The sequence below is a fragment of the Ceratotherium simum genome, chromosome 5 (assembly GCF_057802395.1).
Source record: "Ceratotherium simum simum isolate JZ-2026a chromosome 5, ASM5780239v1, whole genome shotgun sequence".
Classification (NCBI taxonomy): domain Eukaryota; kingdom Metazoa; phylum Chordata; class Mammalia; order Perissodactyla; family Rhinocerotidae; genus Ceratotherium; species Ceratotherium simum.
In genome coordinates this window covers 119557-132804 of record NC_141904.1, presented here as the reverse complement: position 1 = coordinate 132804, position 13248 = coordinate 119557, and the positions used below count along the sequence as shown (strand labels likewise).

General features: G+C 38.0%; 1 protein-coding gene across 1 annotated transcript in view; it reads left to right on the top strand.

Moving 5' to 3' along the window:
- Positions 1-13248, top strand: part of GMPS (guanosine monophosphate synthase) — a 52214-nt gene that overhangs the window by 23948 nt on the left and 15018 nt on the right. The window contains exons 4-9 of the mRNA XM_087430346.1: positions 3637-3734; positions 6298-6401; positions 8111-8304; positions 8560-8725; positions 11257-11408; positions 12046-12219. Coding sequence (XP_087286472.1) covers positions 3637-3734; positions 6298-6401; positions 8111-8304; positions 8560-8725; positions 11257-11408; positions 12046-12219 — 888 coding nt within the window. The remainder of the gene's footprint in view (positions 1-3636; positions 3735-6297; positions 6402-8110; positions 8305-8559; positions 8726-11256; positions 11409-12045; positions 12220-13248) is intronic.

Sequence of the window (13248 nt, the reverse complement as noted above, 5' to 3'; positions counted from 1 at the left end):
ATTGTAAGGCCAAATTTTTCTGTCGTTCAGTAGGGATCTTATGGTAGCCAGAGACAGGCCTGCTCATGTTAAATGTGTAAAAAATTTTGCCTTTATGTTGTCTGAACTTTGATAGTAGGATAATGGAATAGGCTGATCTTGGTCCTTTGGGCGGAAATCTTTGTCTTTCTGTAAAATATTGCTTGTGATTAAGGACTGACACTTCTTAGTGATGATTAGTTGGGTAATTTTGGCACCAAAGGTCTCACTCGAGGATGTGCCTTTGCAACCCCCCTGGTGTCCTGAAATTTCAGTAATTTCAGTGTCTCTGTGCTGTCTTTTCCTATTAACTGGACTCCCTTGTCAGAGCCTTTCTAATTACTTCTGGTAATTCTTTGCCCTAGAAGAAAAAACTCTGTCTTCACATTGCTACTTTTCTCTTTCTTACTGATTTACCCCCAATTTGGCATAAGAAATAGGATGTTAGTAGAACTTGTGAAACTACCTTTATACTTTTCTCTGTTCACATTCTTAGGGTAACACTTTTCCTGAATTTTGTTATTCATTCCTTTTTATAGCTTTATACATATGTTTGTATCCCTCAATAATATATAGTTTTGCCCGTTGACCTTTGTATAAATGAAATCATACTGTGTATTATTTTCAACTTTGATTTTGAGATTGATTCATGTTACTACATTTAATTTAAAGTTATTCATTTTTACTATTGAATTTATTGTTTGAATATAGCACAAATTAATTATACATCTCATTGTTAGTGTTGCTGGTCTTTTTCTAGCTTTTTTGCTGTTACAGACAATACTACAATGAATATTTTTGTGCTTGTCTTCTGGTGTTGTACATGCACAGACTTTTCTCTAGGGTAACCATGAGTTAAAATGCTAAATCTCAACTTTACTAGGTAATGATATTTCCTCCCGATTTACATTTGCACAGCAGTATATAAAAATTCCTTCTGCTCTATATCCCTGCCAAGCATTGGCATGGTCAGATTTTTTTTTTTTTAATTTGCCTGTCTGAAGAGGTGTTAAATGGGATCACATTGTACTCTTGATGGTCATTTTCCTTATTATTGAAAGATTTGTATGTTTATTTACCATTAGTGTCTGCTTTACTTTAAAAGCTTGTTTATGATTTTTGCTCATTTTTGTATTCAATTGGGTTTTTTTAATTGCATTTATGTATGCTGGATACTAACCTTTTGCCAATTATATATATTGCAGATACCTTCTAGATTGTGACTTTCTCTTCACTGTTTATAATTTCCTTTTTTTTTAGTGTTCTAAGAAACATCTTTATTATAAGTGTTTGATTTCCTTATACATCCCCACAGGGCTTTTTCAAATTATTTTTGTTGGCAGAATTTCCTTCCTTTTCTTCCTCCCAAATCTAAACCTTACTATAAAACCTTGACATATAAGACAGACAGAGGAGGAGTTGATCTGGTTGGAGTGGTAGACCTGTAGTGCTACATTGGTTTCTCTGAGGCATTTAGGACCTTGGGGTTATTAGGAATCCATAATGAAAACCATTTGCTTAAGTCAAATAGAATATGAAAACAAAAATTTAACAAAGTAAGTTGTTTTATTATGTATAAACTTACCTCTCCTCCCGCGAACACACACATAGCTGATGGTTCAACTCCTTGCACTTTTCAACCTTACATAGCATAGTCAGGAACCAGAAATAAGCGTGAAAGCCTTCTGATGAGATAGCTTTAAATTTTACTGCAGCCTCCTGGCTTCGTAAAAGCCTTTAATTTAGACTTTGTGGACTTTTAAGTTGTGTAGAGTCCCAACAGCTTTGGTTATGTTGATCATTCAGCTGTCTTCTGATTAAGAACTGCAAATCAGGGGAGGCAGAGTTGCACAAGCTTCATATATATACTAGGTATATACTTTGTATACTTTATATATACTAGAAGAAAACATTCATTTTTCGTTCCACAAATTTGAAGACTGCTTTGGGCCGCATACTTTGTTAGGCTCCTGGGACTAAAGAGACCTGAAGATGGGGAGAGAACGTATTTGGGTCATCACACCAGCTGGAGTAGAGCGTGAGGGGGAGGATAAGAGCGGAAATTAGACAGTCTTTGTTCAATATAAGGGACTTGGACTTATCCTGTAGACAAGGGGTCAGCAAACCATGGCCCACTGCCTGTTTTTGTATGGCCTGCGAGCTAAGAATGCTTTTTACTCTTTTAAATGGAGTTGGAAAAAAAAATTTTTAAGAATTATATTTTGTGACATGAAAATTAAATTCAAATTTCAGTGTCCATAAATAAAGTTTTTTTATTGAAACACCACCACATCCATTCCTTTAAGTATTTTCTATGGATACTTTTGTGCTATGATGGCAAGAGTTGAATAGTTGCTTCAAAGACAGTAGGACCTACAAATGCTAAAATACTTACTCTCTGGCCCTTTACAGGAAAAATTTACCCACCCCTGCTGTGGCTGCTAGAGAGCCATTGAAGAGTTTACTCATGGACTGACACTGTCCTATTATGTTTTAGTAGCTGACGTTCGTGGATCTCTAGAATATAGGCTGGAGGATGGGCGATACTAGAGGCAGGGGGACTGATTAGCCTGCACAGTGCTTCCTAAACTGCATGTTAGTTAACGTAGTGCAGAGTGTGTTGTATGTCAGGGTCTTAACTTGGGAAATACTGGGTCAAACAAGGGCTAGCAAGTTTCTTTCCTGTTGAAATTAACCCAGACCTTTATTGCCGGAAAGTTTATTGTGAATGTCTAAGAGGAGAATGTAGAGGGCAGCATTTGCTGGCAGTTTTGAAGAAAATGCCACTGTGCCTGAATGAACATTTATTTAGCCTTCTGCCTGCTTTTCTCTTGGGGGCTGGGTCAATCTGCATTGTGCATTGTTATGGCAGATACCTTACGACACCTGTTGTGGAACAGACATGCCAGAATGAGTTGTACTGATTACATCAGTGCAGCTTTAATGTTTGTAAAAAGCTTGTGTGTAGTTAGTTGGTGTTGCGGGAGTTTGGGCATATGTAAATGATAAATAGGAAAAGATGGTGGATTGGCACAAGGAGGAACAGAATGAAGAGACCACTTGAAGTAAAATCTGTAGGTCTGTGGGGTTTGAACAGATGAGTTTGGTTGAAAGACTGGATTTTCTTGCCCCTCCCATTTCCACAGCACAGCTTTCTGCAGGCTTTCAGACTGTTCCTTTGGGGGCTGAAGATTACAGAGTGTGGGAGAATTTATGCCTGTCTGGTTTTAACACAACTGTTCTTGTTGTCTACTCTAGCTTTTTCTAAGCTCAAAGTACCTTTTTTAAATTAAACTCAGATGGAAGTATTAAAGAAACCTCTTTTTAACAGATGAATTAATTGAAATACACTAAATGGAAAATCTGCCAGTGTTTAACAGAAATTAACCTCAGGTCAGATTTCTAATATAGTTTTGTTTTGTACTATGCCTCTTAATAACTGTATAATTATATATAATAATACCAAGTTATCTACATTTATCAAACTCCCCCCTCTTTTGGGGCACAAACATAACAGATATCTTGAAAACAAGGAATGTAAATTATTAAATTAACAAAAGAAAATGGGTAATTTTATTTTGGTTTATATTAACATCAATTTATTTTCTCTTTGAACAGATGATGAATAAGGTATTTGGAGGTACTGTGCACAAAAAAAGTGTTAGAGAAGATGGAGTCTTCAGTATTAGTGTGGATAACACATGCTCGTTATTCAGGTATTATAGATATTTTTAGATGAATAAGAATGGTAGTAAATTAATTTAAAGTTGGAGTTGTTATTCTTCAGTATTGGTGGTTCTGAATTCTTGGGCAAAATTAAGGCCACAGTAGTGCCAAAGGTGTAATTGTCATATTTGTCTTCCAGTTGAGTGTCAGGACAGCACAGGACGGTGGTGATGCTAATTGGGAGTAAGGAAAACACTTGGGGCATAATTTGGGGCGCCTGTGCAGTCTCGTGTGGGATGGCACATTGTGATGCCAGCAGTTGTGGTTTTCCCTTTGCACTCTGGTGGAGTGTGATTCTAAATGTTAGTGTGCCAGTGGCGGGAAATGGATAATGTTTTAAAATGTCCTGCATCTACCACATGCATCTGTCTGCCTCTTCCCCCACCATGTCTTGCTGGGTACTTTTAGCATGCTACCCATCTGCTGGACTCCTTGCTAAGTATGTGTTGTATTTCCCTCCTCCTCTCTTTCTCTGCTATACCTGAGCATGGCTGTACCTGGAGCACTCTCTTTTTAATACAGTGAATGATTGATTTTATTGCTGGGTGACAATAGAGTAGGTGCTGTAGCTCTAATCTATTTAAAAATTGGCGACTGAGCTGTTCACTAGCTTCCTAGCATCATTTATCTTCTGCTTTACCAAAAAAAAATCTCTGAGTTTTCATCATTTTTCTGAAAATGAGAAAACTTATGTTTTGGTCACTTTTTTGGCAGGAGTTTTTCCATATTTTGGGTATAGCCCGTTTTGTTGGACTACTGGTACAGTTACTCACTTGCTTGTTTTTGACCGAAATTTTATTTTTATTTTAAAATCACATTTCCCCACATTAAATCTGTAACATGTAGGCTGATGTCAGCTAATGAGCACGTCATTACTTATTATTATCATTTCTTAACTGTGCTAATTATTTTTAGTTATAGATTTGGTTTTTGTTTTGTGGGGAAGATCAGCCCTGAGCTAACATCCAATGCCAATCCTCCTCTTTTTGCTGAGGAAGATTGGCCCTGGGCTAACATCCATGCTCATCTTCCTCTACTTTATATGGGGCGCCGCCACAGCATGGCTTGACAAGCAGTGAGTTGGTGCCTGCCCGGGATTCGAACCTGCGAACCCTGGGCGGCTGAAGTGGAGTGCGCACACTAACTGTTGCAGCACCAGACCGGCCCCTGTTTTGTTTATTAACATATGTTCTTAATGGCTTCATTGACTTGTGCCTAAATTAATTCTTAATGAATAGTTTTCTCCAACTTGGACAGATCAGAAATTTTAAAATCCAAGTTATGAACTTATTTTTATCTGACAAGGAGTTATAATCCCAGTTTTTACAGAAAATTGGCTGTGGCTGGCTCTTCTTTAATATTGAGGAAGAGTAAAGATAAGTATATCTGTTCAAAGATTCTCACTTTTCAAAGGAAGATTAATAAAAAAGCCTCAGTTCCTCAAAATAATTTTACAAACTGAAGCTCCTCATTGCCAAAATACTTTGCAATCCAGTACTCCTTCCACTTCATAATGGAGAGGTGTTGCTTACATTCGTCTGTATCTCAAGTGACTGCTCTTGAGAACTGCTTCAGAAGTCTTGCTGGTGGTATATGACACTGCAAGAGGCTTTAAATATAAAGATCTAGTTAAGATTTAAAGTTTTTCTGTGTTTCTACTTCTAACAGTCACAAGCTATACTAATCCTAAACAGCAGTGGTGGCTACAAGAACCCCAAAACATCCTTTGGCTTTAATGTACTTTATCTTCTTGCTTTATTTTTGATTTTTTATTTCTTAATATTATTTAACATCAAATCCTCATTCAGATTTTCCCATAATGTAAAAATGTCTTTTTATGGTTAATTTGTTTGAATCAGAGTCCAGAGAAAGTCCACATATTACATTTGATTAATGTTACTTCCATCTGTTTTCAACCATGCCATTAATGCCTTCTGTTCTTAAGATAAATCCCAGTAGAGATATGTCAAAATTATTTTATAGCCTCTTGAAATTATTCTTTTTGTGTGTGTCGTTATACCGTCAACTTTATATATATATTTGTTTCAGTTTTCAGTTTTTACAGATTGCCTTTTTTGAGATTTAATATTCTTTCAGTGATTTTATGATGGATAGAATAAGTTTAAATTCCAGCAATGTTGCACTGTTAAAAATTTTTTTATTTTCTTAATCTACACATATGACAAGCTAGTATATCTGAACCGAAAGAACAGACCTCTAATTATAAGAGGAGTAAGTTCTGGGGATCTAGTGTACAACATAGTGACTGCAGTGGCTTGTGTACTTGCAAGTTGCTAAGAGAGGAGATCTTAAATGTTCTCACCACATAAAAAAATGTTAACTGTGTGAGATGATGGATGTGTTAACTATCCTTATTGTGGTAATCATTTCACAATATATACATGTATATCAAATCATGTTGTACTCCTTCGACGTACACCATGTTATATGTCAGTTATATCTCAATAAAGCTGGGGGAAAAGAGCAAAAGAATCCATTAATCATGTCTTTAATTAAGATATTTGTGTATTGTGTTTTTTTTTGTATGTTTAGGGGCCTTCAGAAGGAAGAAATTGTTTTGCTTACCCATGGAGATAGTGTAGACAAAGTCGCTGATGGATTCAAGGTTGTGGCACGTTCTGGGAACATTGTAGCAGGTGAAAATTCTAAAACTTTTGCAGATTTCATTTTTAAAAGTTTATCTGGAGAGTCTAAGCCTTTGTTTCTATATGAGGTACTGTTCTTGATTTTTCTTATTTTTTAAAGATATTGTAAATGTCATAGGCTCAACTATTAATTTATGAAGGGAATTTAATATTAGAACGATTGTCTAGAAGTCACTTACTGGTTTGCTCTAAAATACTTTTTAAAATGTTCTTTCTAGTGTAAGTTTTTCAGACATAAAATATAGCTGTTAGAACTGAGGAAACATTTGAGAATTGTCTGTCTTTCTAGCATGCTATATTCATAATTGCTCTTTTCTCTGCCCTTCTTAGGTAAATATAGGCATATATCTCGGATGCCTGCAGAACCCCAGACTAAGCCCTCAGGACGCTTCTCTGACTCAGGATTGGCAAACTGACCTGTGGGTCAAACCCAGCCTGAAGCCTGTTTTTGCATGTCCAGGAACTAAGAATGATTTCTACATTATTAAAGGGTTGTAATAAAAGACAGGGACTGTATGTATGTGCCCCACAAAGCCTAAACTTTTTACTGTCTAAAAGTAAAAGGGAGAGACAGGATTTGCTATTGGATTGCACATGGAGTGGGAAAGAGAGAATAGAATCGAGTTTTAACTCCCCAGTTTTTTGGCCTGAGTAACCAGAAGGATGAAGTTTCTATTTACCTGACGGGAAAGAATGCAGGAGTTTGGGTTTGCATGTTAAATTCAAGATGCCTTATTAAACCTTGAAATGCAGGTGTGAGTAGGCAGTTGTATTTATGAGTCAGGGCTATTGAAGAGAAAACTGGGCTGGAGGTATTAATTTGGGGGTGTACCAATGTATGGGTAAAATTTAAGGTCATGAGAGTTTCAGATCACTCATAATGTATAGAGAGGAGATTTAATTGCTGACTACTGGATGACTTTGATACGTAGAGATGGATAAGATGAGGAGGAACCAACAAAGAAGATTCAGAGGAGCAGACAGTGAAATAAGAAATGAAACAAGAGAGCAGTGTCCTAGAAGCCAAGTAAAGAAAGCGTGAGGTCCCTGGTGTAGTAGAAGCAGTGTGAGTGTGGGAGCCTGGCAGGCCTGGTTTAACTGCTCAGCTAGCTGCCGGTTCAGGCAGGTCTTGATGTCTCAGAGCCAGAGACAGAGGTAATACTTGCACATGTAAAACATCTAGCCAACATCTGCTGCTTAGTAGATAATGAGTAATTTCTCAGAACCGTAGTAGTCAAGTCAGTGAAGCTATAGTTATGGATAATAGTATCCAAGAAAGAAACGCTTAGAATATTCTGACAGATCTAAGATACGAGATTCTTCTAATATAGAAAATTGGTAGCTGCACATTGCAGTTGAAAGCCGCATGGGACCAAGAACCAAAATTGAGTTATTGAATTAAATAGAGAAGATAATTGAAGTAACCTGAGTGGAGAGGGAGGGAACTGTGACGTTGTCTCTGTAGGACTTAGTTCACTGTCATATAGTGCATTAGTTGCTACATAAAGACCCTTAAAAAGAAAGTTTATGGCAATGTAGTTTTTACTTGTATTTTGTGTTTTTTTCTTTAGCTAAAAATCCACTAATTCCTATCAGTTTTCACATTTACAGAGGAAGAAATTGTGAGGAATTACTGTGGGTACTGGTTGAGTCTTTTCAACATGAAAATTTTTTAATTTGTGGTTATTTTCTCTATAAAGGTATAGCAAATGAATCTAAAAAATTATACGGAGCGCAGTTCCACCCTGAAGTTGGCCTCACAGAAAATGGGAAAGTAATACTGAAGAATTTCCTCTATGATATAGCTGGGTGCAGTGGGACCTTCACTGTGCAGAACAGAGAACTTGAGTGCATTCGAGAGATCAGAGAGAGAGTGGGCACATCAAAAGTTTTGGTAAGCAGTTTATATCGGGAAGTCTACAAGTTTACGTCAGTAATGTTAGAACTCAGCGCTGGCTTCCCCAGCAGCCCCCAAATGTTTCTGGGCAATCATGTGCTTTGTGAGTTGTGCTGTTGCAGAGTGCTTTTTCAGTTAGCATACATACCTTGATACAAACGATGTTTTTAGGTAATGATTTAACCTGATAGTTTTTGTTTTCTTCTTGCTTATTGTACTTAGTTTGATTTTTCTTTTCATCTCACCCTGTAGGTTTTACTCAGTGGTGGAGTAGACTCCACAGTTTGTACAGCTTTGCTGAATCGTGCTTTGAACCAAGATCAGGTGATTGCTGTGCACATTGATAATGGCTTTATGAGAAAACGGGAAAGCCAGTCTGTAGAAGAGGCCCTCAGAAAGCTTGGAATTCAGGTCAAAGGTATTGATGAACCCCAGAAAAGTTAATTTACACGTCAGGACTTGCGTAATCACATCTAGCCTTATGGTTTAAGTGAGCACGTTGCCGTAACCAAGTAGTTTTCCCAAAGAGCTCACAGTTGAAAATGGGTTTTATTTTTACATTGTAATTACTTCTGGTTCATGAGGAGTCACAGTATAAATTTTAAATCTGTTGATTACTCCTAATGTTATATATAGATCAATAAGGTACCATTTTCCAGCTACCATTCTGTTCCCTTCTACTCATCTCTCTCTTAAGTTATCTTTCCCCACCTATAATATTATTTATGCATGAGAATATCCAAGCCTTCCTACAACAGGTAGGCATGTGCAGATTATTTCACAAACAGAAAGGCTTATACAGAGGAGTGAAGAGTCTTTAGTCACTTCTTTTTTTAAGGCCATTAGTAAACTTCTTAGGCCTTAACTGCATTTACATTTGTGAATATCTTCTAAATTTTGTAAAAACAAGGTGTAATCAATAGTTATAGTGAAATCAAGTCAGTAGTTTAATGATACGAACCATACAGATTATTGAATTAATTAGAATTGATGCCAGAAGGTTGACTATAAAATGAAGATTTGTGGTTAAACATGAAATGAAGACCAGTGTATTTCTTTCTTTTGAAACTTCATTCAAATAACAGTACAGGCATAAAGCAAGTGTGATGCCACTGGACCAGGTGTAGAGGAGGTGATAGCAGTCTGATGGTTGCAGCAAAACGTTGGAAGGTGGAAAGCAGATGGATAGTGTGGATTTTTTCTGATAAGCTAATACAGCTTCAGTTTCAGGACCCCTCACTAGCCTAACCTTTTCCAAAATGCTGGGAGGGACCTTAGTGTCTCCACATGGTCATATATTTTTATGAAACTTGCAAGTAAGATACTTAATAATTTGTGGTTACTTAAGTTCAGTTTCTTTTCACTCTGACCTCTCTATTGGGTGGTGTTAGAGGGATGCAGGCATTTGGGGATTAGGCTAAGAAAAAGTTGAGTTGGGGATACCTGTAGTTTGGGTTAAGTGGTATATGCATGATTTGCAGTCATTTCTGTGTATAGTTAAGTTCATGTTCGCCATCTTAGTACTGTGATTTTTTTTTTTTTTTTTTTGGTGAGGAAGATCAGCCCTGAGCTAATATCCATGCCATCCTCTCTTTTTGCTGAGGAAGACTGTCCCTGAGCTAACATCTCTTGCCAATCTTCCTCCTTTTTTCCCCGCTTTTCTCCCCAAAACCCCAGTAGATAGTTGTACGTCATAGTTGCACATCCTTCTAGTTGCTGTATGTGGGACACCGCCTCAACATGGCCTGACAAGCAGTGCGTCGGTGCACGCCCGGATCCGAACCCGGGCCGCCAGTACTTAACCGTTAAGCCACAGGGCCAGCCCCAGTATTGTGATTTTTGAATTACCTAACTTGTTATTCTTTATCTGGAAGGGGGCCTCCACATCATAAAAATTTCAGCCCCACAAAAACCTGCATCTGTCTCTAGTACCTGACATAGTAGAATGGAGGACTCCAAACCTTGAGGTGGGGGCTTAGGGGAGGAAGCCAACAGAGAGCAAGACTTCTGGGGAGGCTTAGGAACTGGAAGCATTGTCTTCCTTGTGGGCATGGTTCTCTGGGTGAGCCTAAAACGAATTGGTTGAAAATCTGAGAAGCAGGTCTTTTTGCTTAACACAGGAACAAACTGCTGCTCTCCCACCCCATCAGAAGACTTTGGGTTTATTCTCTAGAGAGGCTAAACGGGAGAGGCTTTGGACTGGGCGTATCAATACCAGGCATAGGTGAAGGTGGTAGTAAGCTTTTACATTAAAAACAGCAGGATTAAGTAAAAATCTCTGTACTGAATGGTGACTCGCTCTGTCCCGCCGCTTCCTTTGTTCAGCTACCAGAATGCTGATAGGTAGGAGGTTGGAGGTGTCTTCTCTGGGGTCACTGACCAGCCTAAGAGAAAGACCTGCAGATTCACTCGTGGTCCCCCAGGAAACAGCCAGCTGCTTTGTCATCTTACGGTGAGATGCACCGGTTAGGGTTAGAGATCTCAGTCAGTTTTTAAATACCTTGTTCTTAAATATAAAAGGACAGCTAAGGATTGCTAAATATGGGTTCATAACCGTCAGTTTTTCAAGAGACGAGTCAGTGTGCAGTTCTGAGGGCTTCAGTTCTGGTGTATGAACCACTGCTGTCCACTTCCTTGGGGCTGAGCTTCTTGCTGCGGTGTTTGCTTGTTGCTCTGGTGGAGCAGAGAAGAGAGGGAAAGCAATCGGCATAATTTATGAGGTTGTAGCTGTGGATCGGTAAATGCCACAGGATTCTCAAAAGAACAAGTTAATGAGTGCCTGCGTCTGGGATTGTTAGTCATGGTTTATTGGTAGTTCTGGAAAATATAGGCAAATTAAGGGCAGATCAAAAGATCCATCTAGGTTTTCTTGCTGTAGTTTGACCTGTTAGAAGATTTTTTAAAAATTGTAAATATTAGTTTAAAACATGCTTCTCTTCTCTTCCCCAGTGATAAATGCTGCTCATTCTTTTTACAATGGAACAACAACTCTGCCAATATCAGATGAAGACAAAACTCCAAGAAAAAGAATTAGCAAAACATTAAATATGACTACAAGTCCTGAGGAGAAAAGAAAAATCATTGGCGATACTTTTGTTAAGGTACCTTTTTAATGTCCTCAGTGTGTACTATTTTTTTTTTTTTTTGGTGAGGAATATTGGCCCTGAGCTAACATCTGTGCCCATCTTCCTCCATTTTATATGTGGGTTGCCACGCCAGCATGGCCACGAGTGGTGTAGGTCTGTGCCTGGGAGCCAAACCCGTGCCGCTGAAGCAGAGCACACCTAACTTAACCACTAGGCCACAGGGCTGGCCTCCAGTGTGTACTATTTTTGATGTGAATTTTAGTATGTATTTGTTTTCTTGGCTAAGAATTTTACTGTATATAGCTATTATTACTGACCAGTAGAAACTGTTTTATATTTTAAGAAACATGTATACTTATGTTGCCAGGCTATTGTTTGAACTGTTTAAGAATGGGTATTTTCAGTTGATAATAGACTTTACTTCTTTGGGTATTTCAGTGGCTAGTTTCCAGGCTCTTGAAGGGAATGTTCACATACCTTTTTGAATCATGTTAAAGCATATGTTCTTAAAGGAGTTCATTTTGGAAATTGGTGGATTTCATCTCTTGGTCAGTATTGCAAAAGGACTCTGAGGAATTTAGCTGAAAGTATAAAATTTTGTTGTCTTTAAGGATTCATCTCTTAAAAGGCTGTTTTACTCTGTTGGTTATAGATTGCCAATGAAGTAATTGGAGAAATGAACCTGAAACCAGAGGAGGTTTTCCTTGCCCAAGGTACTTTACGGCCTGATCTAATCGAAAGTGCATCCCTGGTTGCAAGTGGCAAAGCTGAGCTCATCAAAACCCATCACAATGACACAGAGCTTATCAGGAAGCTGAGAGAAGAGGTAGAAGCCATGAGAACTCTCCCATAAAGCCTCCTTGCCCTCCCTCCCTTAACCACTTATAAGTGCATGGTTCAGTGTGTTAAGTATATTTGCGTTGTTGTGAAACACATCTCCATAACTCTTTTATCTTGCAAAACTGAAGCTCTGTACCCACTGAACAGCAGCTACCCTTTTCTCCCTGTCCCCAGCCCCTGGCAACCACCGTTCTACTTTCTGTTTCTATGAATGTGACTACTTCACATACCTCATAGAAGTAAAATCATACACTATTTGTCTTTCTTTGACTGGCTTATTTCACTTAGCGTAGGTCCTCATGGTTCATCCATGTTGTAGCGTGTGACAGGATTTCCTTCCTTTTTAAGGCTGAATAATATTCTCTTGTATGTATATACACATTTTGTTTATCCGTTTATCCATAGATTGACATTTGGGTTAGTTCTACTTTTTGGCTGTTGTGAATTGTGCTGCTATGAACATGGATTTGCAAATATCTCTTGGAGACCCTACTTTCAATTCTTTTGGCTATATACTAAGAAGTGGGATTGCTGGATCATATGGTAGTTGTATTTTTAATCTTTTGAAGGAACTGCTTATTGTTTCCGTAGCAATTACACCATATTACAATCCCACCAACAATGCACAGGGGTTCCAATTTCTTTGCACCTTGCCAACACTTGTTATTTTGTTTTTTTTGATGGTAGCCATCCTAATGGGTGTGAATTATCTGTCTCTCTTTAAGCATCTCAGTGGATGTGAAGTGGTTTTGATTTGCATTTCCCTAATAGCTAATGATGTTGAGCCTCTTTTCGTGTGCTTACTGGGCATTTGTATATCTTCTTTGGAGAAATATCTATTCAGATCTTTTGCCCATTTTTTAATTGGCTTATTTACCTTTTTGTTATTGAATTATAAGTGTTCTTATGTATTCTAATTACACATCCTTTATCAGATATATGATGTGCCTTCTGTGGATTTTCTTTTCACTTTCTTGATGGTATTATTTGGAGAGTTAATTTTGATACACTAGTA